Here is a 26,539-nt window from a genome sequence, read left to right as displayed (position 1 = left end):
ATCCATGTTAAAAAGTTTTACACTTTTTTGACCCTATGTAACAGTAGCACTCGCCCTCCTTCTTCTACGATTATTCTAGATCTTTTAACATTTTCCTCCACCTTTTGACTTAATTCTCATTACTTTGATTTTTCTTAAAGTGCTTAGTGGAAAAAAATCTTCTTCCTCTAACTTTTTCTTCCTTATGCCTGACCCTTATCCTCCTCTGTAAGTATGGCTTTTTCCACATACTTGACATGACAATTGGCAGTTGTAATCATGGGTGCAGTTGCAATTTAATGATAAAAAAGAAAAATATTTCTATCCTTTTCAGTAAAATAACAACAATTAGTTTAGATCCTTGAGGAACATGTGTTCATACTGATAAAAACCTTACCAGTAATTGAGCAATTCTTTGGTATGCTTTTACCACTGCCTGTAAAAAGAGCTCTACAAATATGTAGTGATCAGATAACTTCCTCTACTTAACTTTTTTTACCTTAACTAACCTTTGCCAGCCTCCCATAGTCAGGAGATGAAGCTGGCACTCTCACCGCTAGAGGGCGATGCAGACCACGCTTGGACTCTGCTATGTGAGCTGTATGTGTGTTATCAGACAGAGGGAAGAAAATAACAAGTGACAAAAACAGTATTTTATTGATAAGTTACCACCAGACATCTGCACAAATCTCTATTTACTCCATCATTAATTCATCCTGCTGTCTCTCCCGTTGGCATCTGGCAATAAATAATTATTTACAACCATTAAAAGAAAATCAAATGAAAGTAGCGAGGGGTAACTGTCACTAGAAATGCACTCTGAGTCTTGCAATTAAAAGCGAATGAGACAAGCTGGAAATCAATGTTGTTGCGTAAAAGCTGTTCGATAGATGAAGGGCACTTATTGATAGTCTTGGCAGGTTGACAGTCCAGGTCTTGTGCATATTCTCCCTTTTTCTCTTTCTTAGATTTGATAAAAAATTTTTTGTATGTGGTTCTCTGGAGGGTTCTTCAGGTGTCTGAGGGAAGTTAAAGGGAAATGTAAGAAAGGAATGCAATGACACTTATTACAGACCATTTTATGATACTGTTTTACTGCAGGTATAAGCTGTCTATCCTTCAGGTTTTCAGTAACAAACTCAGTAGAATAAGACTTATAGCAGGAGATACGCATGCAATAATACATCACCCAAAAAAACACAACAAAATCTCTTTAATGTCAAAGTGAAGACAGATTTCTCCAAAGTAAGGTCAATTAAATAAAATATATAATGCTGAGCAAGTAACAGCATAAATATTCACCCCCTTTAAAGTGACTGACCTAATTCAACAGAGGTCCAGCCAATTGGTGCTAATAGTGAAATGGGGATCATCTGAGTGCAGTGAATGTGTCTCACTTTATTGTAGTATAAAGACACACGTGTCTGGAAGGTGCAGTCACTGGGTATTCACTATTTCTGGCTACCATTACACCATGAAAGCAAAAGAACACTCCAAGCATCTCAGAGAAAAGGTCATTGACATGTACAAGTCAGGGGATGGATACAAAAAAAAATCAAGGCACTGAACATCCCTATAGAGTTCAGTTAAATCATCATCAAGAAATGGTAGAATTATGGCACATTTGTAAATTATTTTTTGTCCAAAAAATTACATTGACCATGATCGATTTTTAAAAATTATTAAAAACATAATACATCCAGGGGGGTGAATATTTTCTATAAGCACTGTAAAGGAACTTTTTTTCAGGTAGGCAATGGGATCATTTTCTAAGTAGTAATCAAGATGAATATTTTGATGCTGCGTCTTACCTCTGCACTCGTATCTAAGGTCTGAGAAGATTACGTGTTCCTGAGAAAAGACGAACAGTCCCAGTCTGCCTCCAGCCAGTGTGTGGTCATACACCGCCCCCGAGTCTGATAAAATGTTCCTGCCCTCGTACACCACTACCCTACAAAGGGAACACAAAGTAGTTAGCAGCATTAGCATAGTATTTGTGATGTGGTTCATGATGCAGACCGCAGAAAAGTAAACTGTTAATAGTATGAGTTTACATTTGGAACAAGAGAGATGGGAAATCACCAAACATCATTAATCTTCTGAGACAAAAATCATGAAATATTCATGTCCTGTATTTCCTCAAATTTTTTTATACCTTGTGATGTAGAAATGAAAAGACATAATATTACAGAATAAACTGTGTCTTAAAAAATAATGGTGCAAGTAATGGTGTGGTCTCCCAGTTGCCCCATACCATGCTAGAGCATGATTACCCCCACCCTTAGTGTGCAACTGGCCTGAACTCACATTTCCTCAGACCCTGTACCTCTTGTGCGTGCATCATGTCATAAAACGACACAAAACCAATAAGATAGTGGGGCATTTTACCAAAACCTCTCAGTTCTTGTAGTTTTTTTTTCACATTTGCTAAAATTTAAAGTAAACACACAATCTCTGCATCAGACAAGTGTGAATCCTGTTAAGCTGAGTGACTGCATCGGTTACAAATCAATGTCACTGCAGTCCCTATTGGTATAATTGTCAGACAGCCAAATGCTCTAGTGCATATGGTGTAACTGTTAAGTGTTGGTTACTAAATCATGTCATCTCAGATGTATTTTATCAAACAAGAAGCCAACATGAATCAGATGTTGGACCTAAATAGCTAGGATAGATGAAGCAACCAACTGCTACGTCGCACCCATTTTCACTCTAATTCTTTGTCAGGATTCATTTTGTAGACACATTTTAACGTACAAAACATTTCTTGCTCAAGTGTGTTATTCTGCTTGTATTTTTCTTCTTGCTCCTTGTTCTCCTTCTGAAATCTGGCTAAAACCGAGAACATGACGTCAAACGGAGCTATATTAAAAACAGTTCATGGCAACTAACAAAATATCAATGTGCGTGTGTCCTTCACGTACAAAGAGCAGCAGCCTCTTTTCAGCGAGACATTCAATAAGCATTCAGTCATCCTACAATCATTCAATACCCAGAATGCAACACAGGCATAACTTGTGTCTTCAAAGACAGATGTCTGTGAGAATATTTTCAGAAAAACTGGGCCTTGGATGATGCAGTTTGGTACTTTAAGCTTCACTGTAGAACTGATACTTTTCGCTCGATCTCTCATAAAAAGGGGATAGAAACTATTGCCTGGGGCTGTTTTTAAAAATCCATTAGTGAGAAGAACAACTAAGAAGAAGTAGATGTGGCAGGTTGAGGAGAACGGGGTACAACATTGAAAGTGAATAACATGGTTGTGATAAATGACTCTTGGGAGATTGATGACAGTCTCCTTTGTGAGGACATCTAAGGGCGAAATTTGCCCTTATAAAGGTGAGACTGAATGCAATTTCACATTTTTAAGATGTTATTCATTAAATTGTTGCTCCAGGATGATCTAAATGAACTAAACTAGTATTGACTCAGCTCCCACAGTTTAATCTAAAGGACTATACCACTGTTTTGGCATGATTTACCCATAGTCTGAATACAACAAGGATGTTATCTCAGTGACGTCACCCATTGGTTTCTGGAGAGGGATTTTGAGGCCAAGCCACTGTTGTTGTACAGCTAGGCAATATGTCCTAAAATGCATATCACAATATGATGACAGATGTTCATTTGTGAGAAATAATATTGACTTCAAACTTTTCCCTTAAAAATATCCAGTGATGATGATAATTAATTTTTATCATCATGCAGATTAATGAATCCAGTCTCAAAACAATGAAACAAGGCATAAATATCTACAGATACAGCATTATTTAAAAAGACTTCGATGTTTTAGATGATTGGATCATCTAGTAATAAAAGATGATTAACTGAGACTTTGAAAGTGTCAGCATTGGTGTTTTTTCTTTTTCTTTGTTTTTTGTTTTTTACCTGATGAAACCAGTTTTGGGTCGGTGGGTGAGGTGCATTCGGTAAGCTGTGTAGTCCTTCCAGCCGATTTTATTGGGGTCATGCCACAAAGTTCTGACCTATCACAGACACAAACATACACGTCAGAGGGGAGCACAAAGATGTCAAGGCAGAAAAGAACACTGAGCTCAGATCTGGGCTTTATTCGGCTGTCTCTTCTAAAGATGGTCACTTCTTTTGAGGTTGTTGGAGGACAGTTTCAAATTAGCAGTGCAGTGTGAGTTTTGAAGAGCAGAATATAGAGAGATGAAAAGATCTAAATTTGCTGATTCATGCCTGGTGCCTGGTGTTTCCGGTGTGCCACAGAGCATTACGTAGATACTCCCCCGGTCCTGTGGTGGAGTTGACCAGTTTGATGGAGACTCCCGCTGTGCCAAAAGCTTTGGACGGCTTTTTCTCCCAGTACGCCTGAGACACCTGCGCTCACAGAGAGAGGGAATGTGGAGGTGGACGTGATAATTTTAAATTAGTAGAGGAATGTGAATGTGCACATGAAAATCTGAGCCTTTTCTATACCTTCTGTGCAAGTTAATTATAAATATCAAAACAGACAGATATTTGCAGGTGAATAATCAAAATAAGACGAATTTGAATCGCACTTTTCTTAACAAAGTACAACACAACAAACAGATAAAAGGAACGCAGATAAAGATAACAGCAAAAAGACTGATAAAAAATACAGAAGTTAATAATTCAATAATTCATATATGCTGTCTGATAAAGAAAAGTTAAAAGAGTATCTAAAAAAACAATGTGGCCTGTGTTGTTGCAATTAACATTTTTCCAGAGTCTGGCAACTCTGACTACAAACAGTAATTTATTTTTTTAATTCAAACCCTCAAAAAGGTCTAAAAATTAACTAGACTCCAGAGTTTCAGCATCTTCCCTGGAATTTGACAAAATGCCTTTAGAACATCATGAAAAGAGCTGGGAGGAAGGAGGAATACGACATGCCACTTCCCTCCTTCCTAATGTCCCTTATCAGCCACAACTAGTCTGTGCTGCTTTTCAAATTTGATCATTAGCCATAATGACCATTCGAGGTAGACCATGAGCTTCCTCATTGTGAAAGGATTTGTGATCATGTAGAAGACACAAGTTCGTAAGTAAACTTCTTTTATATATACAGTACAGTGCTGACATAAAGTATTCGCCACCTTGGATATAATTTGGCTTCCTTAACAAAAATACAAAAAACCTCTTTATTGTCAAAGTGAAAACAGATTTCTATGTCAGTTAAATAAAAATATGTGAAGTATTTAGTAGATAGAGCTTTTGCTGTAATCACAGCACTGAGTCCAAGTGGATAGGTCTCAGTCAGGCTTGTACATCTGGACAATGCTATTTCACTCCATTCTTCTTTGTCAAACTGCTCAAGCTCTGTCAGGTTGCACATGATCTGGCATGAACAGCCCTTTTCAAGTCCAGCCACAAACTCTCTATTGGATCGAGGTCTGGGCTTTGACTCAGCCCCTCCAGAACATTCCTCTTGCTGTCTTTAAACAATTTCTGTGTAGCTTTTCCTGAATGCTTAGGGTCATTATCTTCCTGGAAAATACATTTTCTCCCAATTTGTAGTTCTCATGCAGACTAAATAAGATTTTCCTCCAGGATTTCCTATACTTTGCCGTATTTATTTTACCCTCTACCTTTTCAAGCCTTCCAGGGCTGGCTGCCAAGAAGCATCCCCACAGCATGATGCCTCCACCACTGTGCTTTACATTGGGGATGCTGTGTTTGTAGTGATGTGCAGTATTTAGTGTCTGTCAAACACAGCGTCTTGTCTGATGGCTATAGCACCATTTTGGTCTCATCAGATCAAAGAACTATCTTCCACTTGACCATGGAGTCTCCCACATTCCTTCTGGTGAAATCTAGTAGAGATTTAATCTTTTCCGGAGTTTTCTTCAACAGTGGCTTTCTTTGTCACTCTCCCATAAAGCTTTGCCTGGTGAAGAACTTAGGTAAGAGTTGTATGCAAAGTCTCCTCCATCTCTGCTGCTGAAGCTTGCCCTTGAATATTTTTGTATCCATCCCCTGACTTATACCTTTCAATAACATTGTCTCTGATTTGCTTGAAGTGTTCTTTTGCCTTCATGGTGTAATGGTAGCCAGGAATACTGATTAACCAGTGACTGGACCTCCCAGACACAGGTGTCTTTATACTACAATCACTTGAGACACATTCACTGCACTCAGATGATCCCAATTTCACTAACAGTGAGACTACTAGCACCAACTGGCTGGACCTCTGTTGAATTAGGTCAGTCACTTCAAAGGGGATGACTATTTATGCAGTCACTTATTTTGCTTTACATATTTTTTATCTAACTGACATTACTCTGTAGAAATCTGTTTTCACTTTATATCAAGGAGGGTTTTCTGAATTTATTTTTGTCAGAGAAGCCAAATTATATTGACCATGATTGATTCATAAACTCATTAAGTGGGTAAAACCTCCAAGGGGGTGAATACATTTTGAAGGCACTTTAAGTCACTCGGTACCAGATCAACCAGCAGAAGTTAGCAGATAAATTCAGTTTCAGCAGATGGCTTTGACCTGTAGAGGGCAGTCACTTTGCACATTGTAAACATAAAATACAGAGTTTGAATACTTTATGCTAAAATGTCAACATTTTGACCTTGACTGATCAACAGTACCTCTAAATCCCCACATGCGTAGGTTTTCATTCAGAAGTGGTCTGAGGGTCTAGTTATCCTTACTTATACACATTGAACACATGGTGGGATTTCAATGTTTGAATGTGGTTGAAAACAGGTTGAAATCAGCTTGTGAGGTCTCAGACCAAATTTCAGTATTTTTGCCAATGCCTAGAATTTGGCTATAACATCAGCATATCACTTAGCAAAGTGCCCTATTTTATTTTTGATCAGAAGTTCAGGTGAGTGTTGAAAGGATGAAAGAAAACTACATTTTCAACAGCCTTTCTCACAATTATTTTGCAGCAGTGGGTTAAATCCAATCCATGCAAAGATGTGATTGTAACATATTTTATATTTTGTAAAAAAAAAACAAACAAACAAACAAACTATGGCTTTTTGCTGTCATGGGGGGGGGGGGGTCACATGACTTAATAATCAAAGCAATCCATCTGAAACACATTGGCCACTACCGAAAGACACTCAAAACAGATGTGAAAGTGAAAGTTGTTTCGATGTCTGTTTGTAGGAGCTGATTTAATGTCTATGTTCAGACCAGATTTAGCTGAAACATCAGACAGGAAACAATATTTGTTTCAGGTATTTGTTAATTTGTTATTTTACCATTTATAAGACTTCTAGAATAATGTCTCTAGAATCATTTGGCATCATTTTGTGGTTGAAATCCCAACTATACAAATTAATAATTTCAAAACATTTTGTTTTTCAAACAAAAACCATAAAAAATGTGGTGCTTTATGAGCTGTGTGATGTTAAGATAAGGTTGAGCGACAGCTAAATGGAGCAATTTTGAACACTCTTAACAGAGGAAGAGAAGGAGGACGGTGCATATTCAGGCAATTCAGCTGTATAGCTCTGACAGATGCAATACCTGACAAGCTTCATGGCTTTAACAGATCAGTAACTCATGAGAAAGAGTGAAAAGCCTCAGTGCAGGAAACCAGTTTTTTCCAGGAGAAACACTATTCAAATATCCTTATAATATTGTATCTTTTCATGCCATTGTATGGTGACATTGTTTTGTGTCCTATCCTGTAGTCAGATATTGTATTGTAACAGATCCTATCTCACCCCATTCTATCCTAAATCGTTTCATATCATATGTATTCTATCATACATAGTGTCATATTGTATTTTATCATACTGCTTGCTCTTAGGTGTTCATGTAATGTCAGCATTCAGCCTCACCTGTTTCCACATGACAACATAGAAGCGTCTACTGGACTGGTAGGCGAACACGATGCCTGCGTAGTCATCATCTCGATTTGTATTTACATAAAATGTCACACTGAAGTCTACAGCACTGAACCTGTCATATCCTATTTGGGGAAAAAAAGGAGATTTATTCTTTTAAGGGTTTAAATTTTTTGTCATATTGTTGTTTTTGTTAAATCATACCTAAAGCAATGCCTGGGTCCGAGTTGGCAGTCTGCAGCAGCTCGGTGCCTTGGCTGCGGATCACCCAGAGAGGATCAGACTGTGTGGTGCCTTTAGGGTCCAACAACACAACCTGATACTTCCTGAAGTCTGTAGAGCTGATATCCTGGTTGAGCGGACAGGGATCCAACGCATCTGGAATACTGTCATTGTCAAAGTCGTCGAAGCATGCATCCCCGCTACCAATACCTGCAGGGGAGAGAGGGATAAAAAAGAAGAGTGCAATCCAATGTGATTTCCTGGGTTACTCTGAGCCAAGAAGGAAAAAAAGATTGGCAGGGACATCGGACAACATGGTGGGAAAGAATGAAAGAAATAAAGACAGACAAATAAATATAAAGAATAACAATCAAGGGAGAATGAATGAAAAACAAAAACAGAAAGACTGATGAAAGGGGCCAAAAGCAGAAAAGAATGAAAGAGGTATGGAAAGAAAAGAAAATACAGAAAAAGAGGGAAAAGCATGAAAGAGAAAGAAAAGACACTGAGTGGAGGAAAATGAAAAGTGAGAGAAAAAGCTAGATACTGATTAAATTAAACAAAGAAAGAGAAAAATCATTGAATAAAGAGAGAAATTAAAACTGAAAAAGAAAAAACAATGAAAACGGGTGGAAAAAATAGAGACAGAAACAAGGCATCAAGAGTAGCTAAGAAAAGGCAAAATACAGAAAGACATAAAAAAACAAAAAAGAAGACAGAATGACAAAGTAACCAAAGGCTGATAGGAAAAGAAGAGAAAAAAATGGGGAAAAACAGACGCTAACTCGACACGACACGACAAAATGAAAAATGAAACAAAAAGAAAAAAGACCTGATCAAAGTAACAGGTAAAAAACAGAAAGAAACAAAAAAATATGAACAAAATTAGGACAAAGTATAAAAGAAAGATGAAGGGAAACAGGTGTAAAGAACAATATCTAGAGAAAAAGATAAGGAACCAAAAGTAGAAAAGATAGACTGATTGAAAGAAAGATCAAACAAAACAAGAAAGAAAGCCAAAAACAACTTAAGAATAAAAAGAAGGAACAGGAAAAGTGAAAAAGATGGGAAGACAGAATGGACAATAAAAAGGAAAAACAGTGACTCAAAATAATGAATGACAATGCCTGAAAAATACAAAAAAATGAAACTAAGAAAGAAAGATGGAAAGAAAGAGGAAAAAAGAAATAGAAAATAAGAAACAGATGTAAAAAAACCAAACCCACAAATTGAAAGTTTAAAAAAGAAGGGAGAGACTGAAAGAAAGATGAACCAAAGTAAAAGAGAGTAAAAAGAGAGAGAAAGAAAAAAGCATCTAGAGGGATAAAGAAAATAAAAGGAAGAATGAAAAAGGATGAAAAGACAATAGAAACAAAAAAGGTCACCAAAGACTGAGAAAAAAAAGTGAGAAAATTCCCTTGAAAGAAGGTCACAAAATAGCAGTGCAATACATTTAAAGAAACTGCCAGAAACATCTAAACATAAATGAACTTAAAATGAAAAAGAAAGAAAGGCAGACACTCCTGGGAGCTATGAACACTTAATGCTGACGTCCAACATTAACATAACCTGGATAACTGCAGACAATCTGGACTGAACCACAGCTTTATACTGCATGACTGCAAAATACATTTCTCATATCTGACAGGAAATTATTTATTATTCATTTCCATCTTTCTCACAATACAAGAGATGAACTTAGTTCTGATGTTTGGTTGAAGTTTGTTAATTGACTCTTTCAATGCCTTATTTTCAAAAACCTTTACATCACTGACCATTAGAGTCCAGCTGGTCCTTGTTTGGCACCAGTCTGCAGTTGTCCCTGTCGTCTGGGATACCATCGTTGTCATCATCATGGTCGCAGGCGTCTCCCTTCCCGTCATTGTCATGGTCAGCCTGGTTGCTATTGGCGATGTAGGGACAGTTGTCTAGAGAGTTCTGGTGTCCGTCCTCATCGATGTCCTCGTTGTTGTCACACATGTCGCCCACCAGGTCGTTGTCAGAGTCCCACTAAGCCAAAACACACAAATATACTTTATTCAAATACTTTTTATCATTGAGTGGAAAGTGAACCATCACCCTGAAAACATCTAATTTCCACAAACCAAAACACTCATTTGACTTTCTAAAAACAAAAGACTGTTTTGGCTTCACTTCTGGATGGCTGTCATGCCATCTATCTTGTTATTCAGTCTATGCTTTATATGATCAATAATTTGTGACCACAAGTATTCGTGCTGAATTTAATCCATAACCTAACATTTTTCTCTAATATTTCCATGATTGATAGCCAGTTATAAAAAGTAACCCCATACCAGATGTTCTCTGAGGCACAGCGCCTAATCTAAGTTGTTCCTTTAGTTTCTTTTTCACTAGACAGATGCTATAAAGTGTTTGTAGGGTTTTTTTTCTGGTACCTGTAGTGGGTTGTGCAGAAGTGGACAGTTGTCACACTGGTCTCCGACACCATCTAGGTCAGTGTCCCTCTGGTCAGTGTTGTAGACTAAAGGACAGTTGTCTCGGTCGTTCAGAACATCTGGAGAAACAAGGAGAAAACCCAGACATAGCTGATAAATTATGTTTTATTGAGCTTGTACAGTTTGATTGCACTCTAAAATCAAGACATGCATAGCAGCATAAATCAAGACAGTATTTGGGTAAATGCAGTACAGTCCATAATACAGTCTGAAGTGCTTATTTAGAAGGAATTCTATTTCCATATTTAAGAAAAAATTCAGTGATTTTGTCCTACAGAACCCAAAAAGATTGGCATAAAATCTAAAATGTATCTTGGGACACTCCATGTATAAAATACTACATAGTTACTGTATAAAATGTAGAAAATCCCTCTAAGTTTTGAATTACAGTGACTGGACAAGGTATAAATAGAAACACTTCTCGCCATCAAGTACCTCACTGAGAGGTTAAGCATCGCAGATAATGACAGCTTTGAGTGCCTTTTCAGCAGGTTAAAGCAGGGGAAAAGTTTCTCTTGAAGATAAAAATGAAATGAAAATCTCTCAAAGGTAGCATTCCTGGTCAGATCCAGCTGCTGTTTTATAATAAATGTAAAAAAAACATGATTTTGTCAGTAATAAATGTTCTGTATCCACAAAAATGATGATAGGATTTTCCCTCATAAAACTACAACCAACCAATTTTAACCCATAAATTTGAAGTGTAATATAAACACACAGAAAAACAGTTTAATTCAAACCAATTTGGAAAATGTTTGAGACCCCACGTATGGTGATAAAAAATGACAGATTTGTTCTTTGATGTGCAACAACACATGGACAAACCTTTAAAGCTAAAAGTGGCAAGCTGTTAGCCACCTGCTACAATTTTTGGTAGCGATTTCAGTCCAGCTCCTCTCTTGTCAGTTTAATTGTGTGATTTTTTTTACAGAGCACACTGTAAAAAAGCTTAAATTGTTGCCACAAATCAACAAATTGGCCCTCGATTTCTGACATCAATCTAACTTTATGCTTTAGGAGTATCATTGCCATTGCTGTGTTTGCTGTGCTTCCTCCTTCAGTCAGCTTGCGTCATAATTAATTTCGTTCGACACTACGGTCCACAAAGGTCATGCGTGCCTGTCCTCAGTGTTCCCCCCACACAAATGGATTTCTGATCAGAGATGGAACAAGCTCAATATCTATGATTTCAAATCAGGACAGCCCTGATCATTTCCTGAGCAGATCAGGGAGGGTAAAATCCCTCTTCATATACCTCATACAGCAGTGATCATCAACTGTTTGCCTGAGGGCCACATCAGACCAACCACTATCTCCCATCAGTCCCCCAGATGTTTCGTAATTCAGAAAATGTGAGGAAGGAAAATATGTTGTGGAATTTATATATTTTTTGAAAATCCCTGTAGCTTCTACAGCAACCCCAAACTCTCAAAATCATTGAAATTACAGCAAAGATCGCTTAATATTAACTAAACAAAAATACTCAATTAATTAAAGTTTATTTGAAGTTTTTGTGTTCTGTAGTGGAAAAAGCTGGTAGAAATGCAGTTGATTTTTTAATTTGTATTACCAGATATTGAGACCCATGCTGTTTTTTGTGTTGGAAGGAGATTCTGGCTTTAAATTTGTACCCCTGTTAGCTATAAACTACAGTTTCTATGTCTACCAGGTGTTCTTCATTTTATACACAATACTTCCATCCATTTTCTACACTGCTTATCCTTTTCAGGGGGACTGGAGCGTATCCCACTTACACAATACTGATGTTTGACCCTAAATACAAAACAAATCCTAGGGGATTTTATATACTTCAAAATTGGTAACAATTATTCTAAGGGTAGCTGATATTTATCTTAAGCTTAATTTGTCCAAACCAAGATGTTGTAAAAGCATGAAATAATAACCCAGAAATATTATTCCTTGTGATTAATCCAGGATTTTGTGATGCATGTATTGCTTGTATTGCAATACATGCTTAAATTGCAATGAAATGTTCAGCATTGTGCAGCACAGAGCTAAGATTACGTGCTTTGGTATATGTTTGAGTTTCTCCAAGTATAGACCACGTTAAATCGGAAATATCCTGAAACTCTTCCTCTGATCAGAAGCCATAAACATTAATGGAAAACTGCTTCTCAATATTTCTCCACCATTTAACATTCAAATCAAAATCCTCCAAACATCTGTTCAAGCTTAGAGAGAGATATATATAAGCAGGCCTTCTCAGAGGTTTATTAATTTCAACTTCAAATAAAGTTATCTTTTATAAGATAGCATGGCATATTCTTGCTTGTGGAACATATTAAAAAAGTCTCATTGCATGCTGAATTTATGGTTTTCCATAAAAGACTGATATAACTGTGTAAGTAGCTGCATATTTTAGTCCCAGTTTAGTGAGCAGCTCCTACCGTCTCCGTCGATGTCGATGCTGCAGGCGTCCCCCTCTCCGTTCCCATCAGTGTCTGTCTGCAGTGGGTTGCTTTCAAACGGGCAGTTATCACAGCGGTCTCCTATCCCGTCTCTGTCAGAGTCAAACTGCCGAGGGTTGTATACCAGCGGGCAGTTGTCCTATCACAGACGCGCACATTTGTTCACAGAAGCACACATACTGAGAATTTGAAAGTCCTTCTCTTTTTAGTCATTGTATGGCTCTGTGTTTGGGCAGCAGTCTTACCCTCTCGTCTCTAATGTCGTCGTTGTCATCATCAGGATCACAGGCGTCCCCCTGTCCATCCTTATCGAAGTCTTCCTGCCCGGAGTTTGGCAGCATTGGGCAATTATCCTGCGGCCAATCAGAACCAACTTTAGTGAAGTCAGATGATGCTGCCATTAAATTCAAGATGAACTAATATCTTTCATGAAATGGAATATGTCTCTGTTTTAACATCTGATCTGTTTTTTATGTTCTATTGTGAATAAAACATGGGTTTATGAGATTTGCAAATCATTGCATTCTGTTTTTATTTACATTTTACACAACGTCCAAACTTTTTTGGAATTGGGGTTTTACCTCTTGACAGTGATATGTTGCATTCTCCTTGCAGATCAGCTTCTTGTTGGGCCATCCGTCCAGATCTGAGTCTTCGCCGCACAGGAAGCCGTCACCTGCGAACCCGACAGCGCAAACACACTTGTACAAAACCTCAGACGCCAGGCCCAAGTACTCGCAATCAGCAAACCTGTGGCAGGTGTGTGATTTGTCTTTGCAGGGGTTATATGGTTCACACACCTACAGACAGATCATATTTGTGATTAAGGACTGTAGTTCAGTAGTTCAGACAAAAGAAATGTATATCCAAAAGGAAAGAGACAAACCTGCTTAATTTTGTGGGCCTCCTGTAGTCCGAGGCCGTACGGCTGGGTGCCTTTATAACGAGGAGGACAGGGCATACAGTAGAACCCGGGGTCTGTGTTTACACACTCTGTCACACATACACCCTCCACCTCACACTGCAGGAACAGAAAAATAACCCACATTATTTTCTATAGCTTAACTAACACTAGAAATTTAAAAAGAATAAAAGACAGTTGATACCCATAACATTTCCTTCTATCAGAGGTTTGAAATGTCAAATAAGGTGAACAATCAGCTCTTACTGCCTCTATGAAGTGCTAAAGTCATCGGGGGGAGAATCAAAGACAAACTTTTTGGATCTGGAAGTTTCCTCCCAACTTGAGAGTTATAGTGCATGTCATAGATGTTGTGGGAAAAAGGCAGAGAAGATAAAATTAAGACTTTGGAGGTATGCAAGCTCCTTGTGAGACTGTTTTCACTGTTAAGGCTTTCTGACATGCTTCCATTGACAAAACTAGCAAACTGTCGTTTACCAGGTTTAATGTTTGCACTTTTCAACATGTTAGTTTAATGATGTGCACTCTAACATTTAATGATTGGAAGTAAATACAAAGTTCAGGGAAGGTTGATGGGAAAATCATTTGTTTGGCAGCTATTGTGTCGTAAACCAGAGTACAGAACATACAAACTTTGTCTTGGTGATGGAATTCATCTCAAGGGAGACATGAATGTGTGAACCAAATTTATCTCCATGCAAATATACATGTTATATATTTTTAACTAAAAATCCCAGCATGACAAGGTTTTTTGCATTAGGAGGAAAAACCTGACATGCCAGATAAGCTGCTTCATATCAGTTGCATGGGATATGTCTTACATCCATCTGGGGGACCACCCATTGTGTTTGAGAAGGATAGAAGCTTTGAAAGCTTTTATTATGGGTCAATCAAAGCAACAAGACATACAACACAGAGGGCACATGCGAGTACATAATGCAAGTACAACAGGTGGCCTCTATCTTTGTTCACTACCAGTTGAGCTTTCAGTGCAGTTCTTTGCTCTTATTTCAGTAAATTAATGTTGTCCCGTTCTGATCAAATCTGCAGTTGCACCAACAGCCAAGCTTGTCGCTAAACTGGCAGCCAGCTCACAGTTATACTAAATCCCGCCTGTAGCCACCAGCTCTTTCTCCCTGAATGATGTTGATTGGTCTAGGGCTGTCAATCTTTATCTACAGTCCTAATCAAATTTAAATTGTTATTATTTGGAGATTTTGAATTATATGTGAATATTTATGTACAGATTTTCTTATTTTAATAGATATGTATGTACATGCATTAAAATCTGCAATGAAGAAATAATGAGCAAAAAATGTAATGTTAATTTTCATTAATGTTACGGCGCCAGCCGCATCCCCTCTCCTATGTGTGAGATTAACCTCTGTGGATTGTTCTGTGTGTGTATGTGGGGGTGTTTCCTCTGGTTTTCAGGTAATGTCATCCACCTGTGCTGCCAGCTGAGAAGCTCGATTGATGTGCAGCTGAGCTGAAGCAATTAGCCAATCAGAGAGGACCTGCAGCTACAAAGGCTCCCTGAAACACCAGTCTGTAGCAGCTTGCTTCAGAATCAGCTTGCCCCAGTGCCTTTTGTCCAGGTAGCAACTAATGTTAACTTTGAATTGTTCTAACTAGAACTTGAGTGTGTCTTGTTAACTATAGTTGGTTATCTTAGTAAAATGTTCTTATTTAGAACTTGTGATTGTTTATGATACTTGTTCACTTAAGATTGGGCCAGGAATTTAGTTTAGTTTAGTTTACACACACACACACACATCTCAGGATTGCTTTTATTGTTCAGTCTCACTGGGATTTAGGGGTGCTGTTCCTTTTTGATGTTAGATTTGGATTGATAGAGTATGCAGTTAGGTTTTATTTTATTTATTTTCACAAACAAGTAAGCTAGCTGTGAAACTTTAGTTATAGTCCCCCCTTTATATTCTCTTATAGGATCAGCATCCACCGGTCCTTTCAGTTACCTCCTGTTTTCCACATTTTGTAAAAGAATGTTACCTCTTTTGCAATTAAATAACTTTTGGTTTCACCAATCTGGTTTTATTACTTCCCTTTTTTTCCCCATGAGCCGGGTCGTAACAACATAATAACATGGTAATAACATAAATTACATCAGAAAACAGAAAATATTTCAAACAGTATTGGTATTATTTTGTTGTTAGCCAAAAACACAAGGCAAACCACATTTTCTGAAGAGCTTAAGGACTGAGCATTATTTTGTTAACTATAATCCCAGCCATGAAGAAAACCCTCTCCGCCCTGAAAGAGGGAGAGGAAAGCAGAAGGACAGCTGAAGTTTAAATTGGCACAAAGTCTAAGAACCTTGGTAAGGCCAGGTGTTGAAAATAGTTATTTACCATGGCTGTCAGAGTTAATTTATTCATGATTAATCGAAGTCCATAATCAGTGCATTCATTTAGTAAAAATCCCAACAATCTCAAGCTTTTTTTCCCTATCAGTGCACTTTGGTTAATAAATCCCCTTAAATTGATAGACCACTACTTTTACTTCTACTAAAGTAAATTTAACTCGGTAACTGTACTTTTATCAGTGTACAATAGCCTTGGTCTCTTTCCACCTCTGAAAACAACATTCAGTTGACACAATTGGCAGGGTATATCCTCTGTGAAGCAAAAATATTTGAAAAATACATTTTAAGTCATTCTAGGAGTACCATGACAGAGTTTTGAGCATATTTCTAAGTGGACCAAAGTCCACTGAGTCTACAGATCACAGAGGGGTAGGTAACACCAACTACAACAAGCATTATGGGACAAAAATCAACACTGTTTCTGATGGATACCCACATTACCTCATTCTCATCTTCACAGTGAGTCCCATTTCCCCTTAAACCCAGCGGACAGTGTCCACATTCCCAAGATCCATCCTCATATGATGTGCACTTCACTCCAGGAAAACATGGATTTGACTGCAGACAAATATCTGAAAGCACATTAAAATAAGAAATCAGTTGAAATTTTCTTTTAAGATTTATTTTGTGCCTTTTTGTGCCTTTATTTGTTAGAGGAGGACAGTGGATAGGGTCGGAAACGGGGACGAGAGCAGGGAAGAGACATGTGGTAAAGAGCCTCAGGCCAGATTCGAATCGGGGCCCAAAATCAATTCAATTTTGAATACAAAGTTTCCTTTATCCTCATAGGAACCTAATGGATAATTCCTCTTTTCTACTCTAGGCTACTTTAAATGTAAAAGTGTAACAGTGTAACAGTGTAAAAAATCCCCTGCAGTGTAACACTGCAGGGGATTTTTTTTTTATTCATTATTGTTTTAAAATTTAGGTTTTTCTTGCATGCATGACTCCTTATAGAATAATATATGCAAACATAGCTAAGATGTACTTCTAGCTTGAGGTTGTGTTGAGGAAAAGGTTTACCTATAGGACAGGGTTGTCTGTTACATGCTTCATAGTCTGTAGTGTCTCCAGCACAAGCTTTCCCTCCGTTCTGAGGGGCAGGGTTCGAGCACTCCCTCTGGCGACTTTTAAGGCCACCGCCGCATGTTATTGAGCATAGAGACCACTCAGTCCAGCTGGTCCAACCTCCTGCAACTACACACAAATACATCACTTGCTTGCATGCCAGTTAAATACTACATTACAGTCCATTTGCGTATCTGTCATCATAAATTTACCAGGACAGAGTGTGTTGTTGCAGGACTGTGTCTCCCTGGCACTGCCCGTGCACCCTCTTCCCCCTTTCTGTGGCGGAGGATTGTTGCAGAGACGAACTCGTGTGATGTTTCCGTCTCCACATGTGGTTGTGCAAGCAGACCAAGGAGACCAAAGTCCCCAGTTTCCATTAGTACGACCTTGCACACAAAACAAACAGAATTTTTCAGAACCGTCCAGTATTTTTTGTCTTGTAGCCTGGAAAAGACTCCAACACGGACCACCATCACAGCCCCAGCTCCACACTGTGTATCCATCTACAGAACTACAACATGTTTCCAATTATGATCATAATCTCAAGAATCCATTCATCTGAAGTTCCATATTTTTGCTCTGAGAGGAGAATTCGATCATTCCCTTGGAGCAGCTGTGCAAAATCAATCACTACAATAAATTAAACCATGACATCAGGCGTGCAGAGTGATGTCCCTCCTACCCTTGCGGTCACACTTTGTCAGCATGCAGCTGCGGGTTTGGACTGATGGGCCAGAGCAGGAAGGCATGATGCTGTTGCAGGATCGGCCTCTTTGTTGACCTCCACGTCCACAAGTAGCAGAGCAGTGCGTCCACTCAGACCAAGGAGACCAGCCAGTTTCATTATCTTTAGACAGAGAACACATCGTTAAAACATTTCATTTATATCTGTTTAATACTCATATTATGTATCATAGGGGTGGAACAAAATATGAATACAGCGATATGTCATTGTCCCAAACAGTGTGATACAATCATAGAATGACTGGTGCTAGATATCAGTGTTTTGATTTTCAAAATACTGCACTCATTCTATAATGGCGTACCATATTGTACATATTGTTTCATAAATAGAGATGTTCCAATACCATATTTTCTTTCCAATACCAGAGCATTAGGTATCTGCAGATACCCAGTACCAATCTAATAGTTGTGTAAATATTGTGGACCAACAGTGCTGCTGAAAACTGCTACATTATTCTAGACCTACAGTGAACTCAGAACATGGCTCAACAAAGGAATAGTAATGTACAGCTTTCTCTATCACATCATATCGTACTGTGTTGTATCGTATGGCACTGTACCATATCAAACCTTACTGTATCGTATCATACTGTATCATATTGGATCGTATCTAGCGTACTGTATCATGTCATACCATAGCAAACATATTAGTGCTGTTGTAATGAATGTCTTTAAAAACTCATTAATATTCGAAAGCTAAAGTCACTATTCAAGGAGGAAGGAAGCACAACAACGGGGACGTACATGGAGGATGCATCCTAGAGTGATGTATGAGACTGAGTCCGCGCTGCCCACGACAGCAGGGTACCGTTGTGGGCAGCGCGGTTCAAGTGTTGTCCCCGTCCAAGTTCCCCGTCCTATCCCAGCTGACACATTGTTACCTGTTTATCTCCATCAAGTTGGAGAGTTTTCTCCACGGCTGGGAATATAGTCAACAAAACGCACTCTGCTTTTGATCTACAAAATTTGGATGGCTTTTTGTTTTTTGGCTAACAACATATAGGGACAAAATATTATCAATACTGTTTAAAACCTTCTCTGTTTTATAATGTCTTTCATTTTATAACTGCTGTAAGTGGAACATTTTTATTGTTGACCAACAGTGCTAAAATACCTGTGAAAGACCTCTGTTGCAGCTGGCTGTGTTTGAATAACTCATTATTTCTTCATTGCAATCTGTAAAGTATTGTTGGAAGGCCCCCTAGTGGACACGTGTGTAACTGCAGGGTGATTAAGGCACTGGCAACCGAATGTTTTCTATGTACATACATATTGACTAAAATAATAATATATGTGCATAAATATTTAAATATCATTCGAAATCTGCAAATAATAAGAAATGAAACTCGATTGGGCCTGTAGATAAAGACTGAGACCGATTTTGATACCAGAGCGTTACATGCTAGCTGATACTGAGTCCTAATCCAATACTGGTGTAAACATTCTGGAACAACTGTGCTGTTGAAAACTGCTGCATCATTCTAGACCTACACCGAACTCAGAACTTGGCTTAAAAAATAGAACGGTAATGTAGAGCTTTCTCTGTATAGTATCATATCGTAACACACTGAATCATGAGTAACCCTGTTATTTCCACTCCTCTTATTGGATTCACATTTATACAACAGACAAACCAAACTTACTTAAACACACTGGACAGCACTCTCCTTCGATAAAAGACGGATTGATACAGGAAACGGGAGGACAGGACATCAGCTGACACACCACCTTTCCACCCTACAAAAAGTGGCGAAACAAAACTAGAAATTAGCACATGCATTTGTCAAACTACGTCAGGCTGAGCCTGATGTTTCACCCAGTCTTGCAGATGTATTTTTGCTGTCATGACTCATAATAAGTTTGGCTACTCCTTCAATCCATCCTTGACTAAAACTAATGACGCTTCATAAAGAGAAACAGACGCAGAGAGGAGGACAAAGCGAGCATGAAATATAAACTAACAATGGCAGCTTTGGAATTTAATGAAACCACACTAGGCTCAAGCCAAACTTTAGTATCTCACTAACAAGTTAATAAATTGCAATGAAACAGTTTCACATTTTGGAAAAATATGCTTATTTGATTTCTTGCCAAGAGTGAGATGAGGAGATCGATTCAACTCTCATATCTGAAAGTGGAATTGATTTTTTAATCTAACTATCGGCAAGGAAGCAACCAAATGAATTTCCACAAACTGTTGAACCCTTCCTCTAAAGTTGAACTACAACAGAAGAAAGATATTTGTGGATTTTATTTCCAGGATTTTTAAAAGAAGCTTAGAAATTAAAAGAAAACTTATGGTTGAGCTTGTCAACAACAGAGTCAATGCTCAAGAAATCATAGTCTTGCAGAAATCAGATCCAAGTCCAGAGAGGAAATGGATTTTTAATAAATAAACAAAAAAGGGACTTGGATCGGAGCTAGGCTTTGATCACAGGAGTACTTGAGATTTGCCTTGGACTTAAGACAAAAGTTAAAAACTGCTCTGCACTGCAAACAAAACAGGAAATCTAATAAGAATGGAGGTAATAAAGTCAAGATGTACCATGTTATGAAGATTATGCAGGTCATTTAAACTCTGCTCTCTATTTATGATAGATTTCAAACTTAATCAAACACCTGCAAGGCATTATTCTGCCTTCAATATTTCAGATTTTAGCTGCATAAGATATTTAAACTGACCTGGCAGGTACAGAAGGTGCAGCTGTCCACCTCCCAGTCCTCCCCCTGTTCGTACACGCGTCCATCCTGTATACACCACGCCTCCCCGTCTCTGTCTACATCAGGGTCATAGCCATCAATGTCCCCTCCTCCGCTGTCATTACCACGGCCATCTCTGTGCCAATCACCATGGCCGCTGCGGCTGCTGTTGCTCCAGCTGCTGCTGTTGCTGCTCAGCTCAGCCAAAGAGAGACGCATCTCCTCATTTTCTTTAGACTGGGAGAGTAGCAATAGAAAAAAACATTCAATTCATCGTCAGAAAAGCTTGATTTATACAGAGGTCTGTCAAATTAGACTGGAGTGGTTGAGTTGATCCACTGGCAACAATTTAACACTGATGGTTTGCTTTTTGTTTGTGTTTTTCCCCCGAATTACCAGGACATCGACCACAAACCACAGAGCCTCCTGCCAAAAAATTTATTCCACCACTTGTTCCATTTGCACTGGAAGGAGACAGATTTCATAATAAATTCTCACCCAGTGAATACGACATAAAGTGCCTATTGAGGCAGCTTTCTTATGAAGAAATGAACACTCTTTATTCGTTTCTAATATTTACAAAAAACCCTCCAAATGTCAGTGTAGAAGCATATTGTATTCACTTGAGGGTTTTCTTAATTACCTTGTTGATTGAGAAACAGTGCTTTTTCCCGGATTAAATGAACAACATTACTTTGTCATAAAATCAGAAAAACAGCTGATTCTCTTTATTTTCTCACCCGAATGCAGTAAATGTCCATATGCTGACTTATTAAACTACGCAAACCTTTTTATTTACTCCTTAATGCAAGGCAGATTTCAGATATAAGCTGTAAACATTCACTCCCACAGGCCATGGGAGTGGATGTGCACAGCTTTCATGGTTTCTATGTCAGAACTTAAAAGCTAGAAATTCATGCTAAAAACTCATCTTAAAGTGATAAAAGCAGGGGTAGCTTTCGTTTGATTGAACTTAAAAAAAACATTATAATCTAGTTTGGCTCTTTACTTGTTTTTTGCTAATCCCAAACCTGTCAACACTCCCCTTTTGTCTCTGAATGCTCTGGCATTTTTGGGTCACCTCCTGCAAGGGGTGGAAAGTAACTGATTTTATTTACTCAAATTACTTTTTGGAGCACATTTTGAAATTAGTACTTTTACTTCTACTTAAAACTTAACATTTTAGAGTTGATTTTAACTCCGAAAGTGTAATTTTTAACTCAATTCTGAGTGAAATGGTCTTCAGTGTTGGAGTTATTTGGCATTGTTGATCCCCCAATTTAGGCCAACTTTGTAAAGAGTCAACTGATCTAATCTTTGTCCACTGCAATTTCAATTGTTTTTAAGTTGTGTTTGGATGTTGCCTGTTGGACAGAAATCCCTGCCTGTGTTATTTTGCTCATGTTTAGAGTGGATTGTTGTTGTTTTATGTGAGATAAAGTTGCGCCATGAGTGACGTTATCGACTGTCTGTGGCTTTTGCTGTTCCTAAGGAATGCAGAGTGCATATTTTTCATCAGTATGCACTGGCTTGCCATGAGGTTGACTCTGTTTTGTTCTTGCCAGAGGAGACCCACCTTGCCACAGATTTTCAAAGGTTAGATTTAAATCTATTTTGGTGCTAAATATTACCTTTGATGCAGTACATTTTACCCCAGTAGGTGCCAGAAGCACACTCTATCAGAGTTCATTTGTCCTCTGTGAGTGTTGCGCCTGTAAATCATTCAAGTGTTGCTGTTACTAGGGGCAGAGTTAAATAATGCCCGTGAAAGAGTAGATTTTTACACCTGTGGAGTTTGAAATTTAACACTATATCAGTGTTGATATTTTAACTCCAGTGTTCAGTGATAAAACAACACCAGACACTTCACACCAAAAACAATGTAAACTTTACTCTTATAGAGTTACAGATACACTGTCCAATTTGCTGTGTACCAAGAAGTTGTACAGTAAAATATGATCCTAACTTAAAAATACACAGCAAAATTGACAGTGTTAAATGAACTCATGTAGACTTGATGTTAACACTTTAATAGTGTCTATATTGATCCGCACTCTATCTAAGCTACACTTTTAAAGTGTTGAATATTTCATAGTATGACAGAGATTAGGTGTTTTTGACTATCAATAAGAAAAATGCACTTGCTTACTGTGTTAAATTTATGAAAAACAGTTACCATCATGCAGATTAAACATATGCCTTACTACTCTGTCCAGGTCTTCCAGCAGGTTGTTGGTTATGATCCTCAGGCCGTGGATCTCAGTGAGCAAACCCACCAGCTCTTCACACGGATGACGACAGATTTGTGACGACACATTTTCCACCTTTACACCATCCTCACCTGGAGCGAAAGCAAAAGTTTACATTTTCTCTGCCAGATTTTTTTGGTCTGTATATCAGTGTTAATTTTGTCAGCTAAATCTATGACTAAAAATGTTAGTAAAAAACTTTTTTTCCAGGAAAAGACGAGACTAAAACCAGCTAAAAGTAGATCTTGGATGACAAAAAAGTGAGTTTAGTAGCATGCAGATAACACACAATAACGATTTTGTAGATTAAGGCAAAGAGAATCAATCTTCTGACTAAAAGTATAGACTGAAACGTAAGGACTTCCTATGGAGTTAAACCAGACTAAAATGTGACTTCAACTAACAAACATTTTATCCATAAAAATAAGATTAAAATTTAAAATAGCTGCAAAATTAACACTGCTGTATATGTCCTCATCAATAATGGAGAAAATACAACAAATAAGTTGAACTTGTTCATGTATTTTTGATGTAGCTGTTCAGTATAGATGTTTTGTACCTGCACGTACAGCTGCTACATGGAAGAAAATCAGAATCAGGGGGAAACCTCTCAGCGGACTCATTCCTGTTCACACATAAATCACATATGCAGTCACCATGAAGTATGGCAGCTATACTGATACACCAGCGCACAACACAAGCAGGACTGCAGCAGAGGAGATAAAAGAAGAAGAAGATGATGAGGGAATTAACCTTGCATACCTGTGTGCTCCTCGCTGCTCTGCTTTTCTCTGCAATTAAAAATCCCGACTGGTTGGCTCGTCCCTGCTGCAACTCCACAGGTCGGTGCTGTGATGGAATGTCTCCTTATTCCTCCTCCTTGTTTCCTTGTCTCCTTTTCACCTTACAATCCAAACCAACACAGCTTTAAAAAAATTGTTCAAAAAAGCATCAGAGAAAAGGCTGTAGAGAGTGGAGAACATACAGACAGCTCTGCAGAAATTCCTAATGTGGATTGTATTTGTTTGAGTGTGTGTGTCATTGTATGTGTGTAAGGCAGGAGCAGGGGCCATATTTTACCCGTCTGTCTGGCGATGAGCTAGGCTGCATATCTCCTAGCAAGAAACCCAGCTGGATGGAAGGATGTGAGTGTATGTGTGTTGACGTCTGGTTGCAGGTTTCCCAGACACATCGTTTATACTCACCACTCAACGAGCCCCAACACTCATGAGCAACATGCACATGCACATAGATATACATGCATATTTGCTGCCTGAGTTTTCCAAAATCTTTGGAGCGAGAAAACTGGCGACTAAGTTAATCCCTAGTGAGAGTAAAAGGCTTGATGTGTGCTTTTTGGACTTCATTTCTGCAGATTCTAAAGAAAAAGATTAGCTAGATAGTGAAATACAAAAACATCTCCTTCCGCCGGGACCATCATGCTTCATCTTTCTTTTCCTCTTTCTCCCTTTTTCTCTTTTTGGTCGTCTCCCTGCCGAGTCAAAGAGCCATCATCATCCTTCTGAATCATATTTTCCATCTGTAGCCTCTGCTTCTGGAGTAATGAATATCGCAGATGTGTTCACCATGTGCCCATACAAACACAGACTTTTAGCACAAACACACCAACAAATTCCCCATTCCCAGAGAGATTAAAAAAACATCACAACGAGAAACAAACAGAGATGGACATGATGTTTCTTTCTGGATGCGGGTCATTGGAGGAGGCAGTGAAAACAGGTGCAGACTGTCACTGCTTGAGAAGCACAAGAAGACCCAAAAAGTAGTATGATATAAAAGGTAACAAATCAGAGCTGAAGGAGGTCTAGAGTCAATCTGTCCTTGCCTTTGTCTACAGAGAGATAATGGTTTTAAAGAGGGCACTGACGAGCTGCAAAAGCAACAGGAAGAACACTCATGAGATTGAAGCCGGTTTGAGAAACTTGCCACTTTAATGCAATCAGGTAGCTTAAGAAAAAAAGGGTGACATGAAGCTGCAGCAATTGGCCCATTCCTCTAAAGGTAACCAGAGCAGAGAAGTCAAATGGCTTTCTGCATTATGCTCTAAGCTGGGACTGTGAGACCTGACTGCTGCTACAATGGCCAGACAGACCATCCTGTGATTGCAGCTCTAAGTATGTAGTGGTCAGAGAATTACACCAGCTTAAAGTAAAAGGATTTACATGGAAGGGGGCACAGTAACATAAGGGGAGAGGAAGTCAGGGAGCAAAGGGGCCGCTTTAAAGCCCCTATGGGAAAGACTTTACTTTATTGGCAGGCCTTTGGATTGTTCTTGATATTTCAAAGTCTTTTTCTATTAATTTTATACAACAGATACAAGGGAAATGTAGACAGGTAGTGATTGACAGATAGATTGCATTTTTGCATTTCATTCCTCAAAATATTTTGTTTCAATTTTTCCTCAAACTGTATTGTTTTTATTTTTTATTTTTTTGCTTTTTTTGCATCAAACTAGATTAAACTAATTCATGACCCGCCTCTCTTAATTTTCCACATTTTAAAGCACTTTTGAGTTAATATGAATATGGGTATGGATAACCAGTTTATACTTGTACTTAGGCATTAGAAGGCATTTATATGCCCATTTTCTTAATTTATATCGGCAAAAGCTTTTTAAAAGTCCCCTTTATGCATAATTTTATACGTGTATCCATATTCTTAATATGTAATGTTAATTATTCTTTTACCTTTAAAAACCTGACACAAGCTGTCTTTCTAATATGGGTAAGTTTGTGAGTCACTTTGAAGTTTAGATACTACAAAAATGCTCTGTAATTATGAAAATGAAATATAATTGTATTCTAATACTAAACAATACAACAGTGATTAGTTTTAATCCATAAAAAGGGAATTATAACATAGTCATGGGGAAACTTAGAAGTAAGATAGTAATGCTAATAAGGCATATAAGAAAGTGTGAATTAACTTGCTCTGAATCATAACAGAGCAGGATATAAATAAAGGCTGAATAAACCGTTTTCTTGGCTAGATAGATGCTGACTCACAAAAATGCACCACACAGACAGTACATGTCGTTCCCATCAGTCATTGTGGGTCAGTAGAACAGCAGAGGGTAATTAATCCAGTTATTAGATCATCCTATTATTTAGCAGATTAGCTGGCAACACGCACGCACTCACACAGACCCTGGGATTTGTAGTCCACAATGGCCGCTCCCAGCAGGCTCTTAGCGCAGGTTTCCTCCTGACAACACCTGCGAACATTACCTAGCAGCACGGGTCTTCTTATACCAGATTCCTTCCGTATAAACCAAAATATAAGTTTGCTATGAAGTAAAACTTCATATTTATACCGTTTCGCTAGCTCATAAAGTTGCCACCGTCAGAGGAGGTGCACAAGACTCCCTTGTAGCCCAGGGTGGAAGTTTGCTTTTCTCTAAAACTTTATTGAACAGCATTTTGATGCACAGACATCACACATACATTTCACATAAGCTGTAAAGGAAAAAATACTTTGACTTTTAATCAATACGTTCAATATGCTTACAATAAAGACTAACTAGCCTATGATGGTAT

General features: G+C 38.3%; 1 protein-coding gene across 6 annotated transcripts; it reads right to left on the bottom strand.

Moving 5' to 3' along the window:
* Positions 1-617: 617 nt before the first annotated feature.
* On the bottom strand, positions 618-26,388 carry LOC121528772 (thrombospondin-2-like). Of its 6 annotated transcripts, none has more exons than XM_041816358.1 (22): positions 26,317-26,388; positions 23,745-23,885; positions 23,542-23,607; positions 22,938-23,074; positions 20,716-20,970; positions 19,677-19,770; positions 17,972-18,136; positions 17,499-17,675; positions 17,242-17,415; positions 16,660-16,790; positions 13,797-13,931; positions 13,492-13,710; positions 13,156-13,263; positions 12,890-13,049; positions 10,422-10,540; positions 9,780-10,014; positions 7,987-8,214; positions 7,777-7,907; positions 4,183-4,323; positions 3,868-3,965; positions 1,791-1,930; positions 618-998 (listed from the first exon to the last, which is right to left on the bottom strand). In XM_041816358.1, the coding sequence occupies exons 3-22, from the start codon at positions 23,603-23,605 to the stop codon at positions 991-993; spliced, it is 2,919 nt and encodes a 972-aa protein (XP_041672292.1). In that variant the 5' UTR covers positions 23,606-23,607; positions 23,745-23,885; positions 26,317-26,388; the 3' UTR covers positions 618-990. The 6 variants fall into 6 exon arrangements, with proteins under 6 accessions (XP_041672292.1, XP_041672294.1, XP_041672289.1 ...); XM_041816360.1 differs by lacking the exon at positions 26,317-26,388 and adding an exon at positions 26,150-26,249; XM_041816355.1 differs by lacking the exon at positions 26,317-26,388 and adding an exon at positions 26,140-26,242.
* Positions 26,389-26,539: the final 151 nt, after the last annotated feature.

Source organism: Cheilinus undulatus, linkage group 20 (genome assembly GCF_018320785.1).
Source record: "Cheilinus undulatus linkage group 20, ASM1832078v1, whole genome shotgun sequence".
NCBI lineage: Eukaryota > Metazoa > Chordata > Actinopteri > Labriformes > Labridae > Cheilinus > Cheilinus undulatus.
This window is presented reverse-complemented; position numbering and strand designations above follow the sequence as displayed.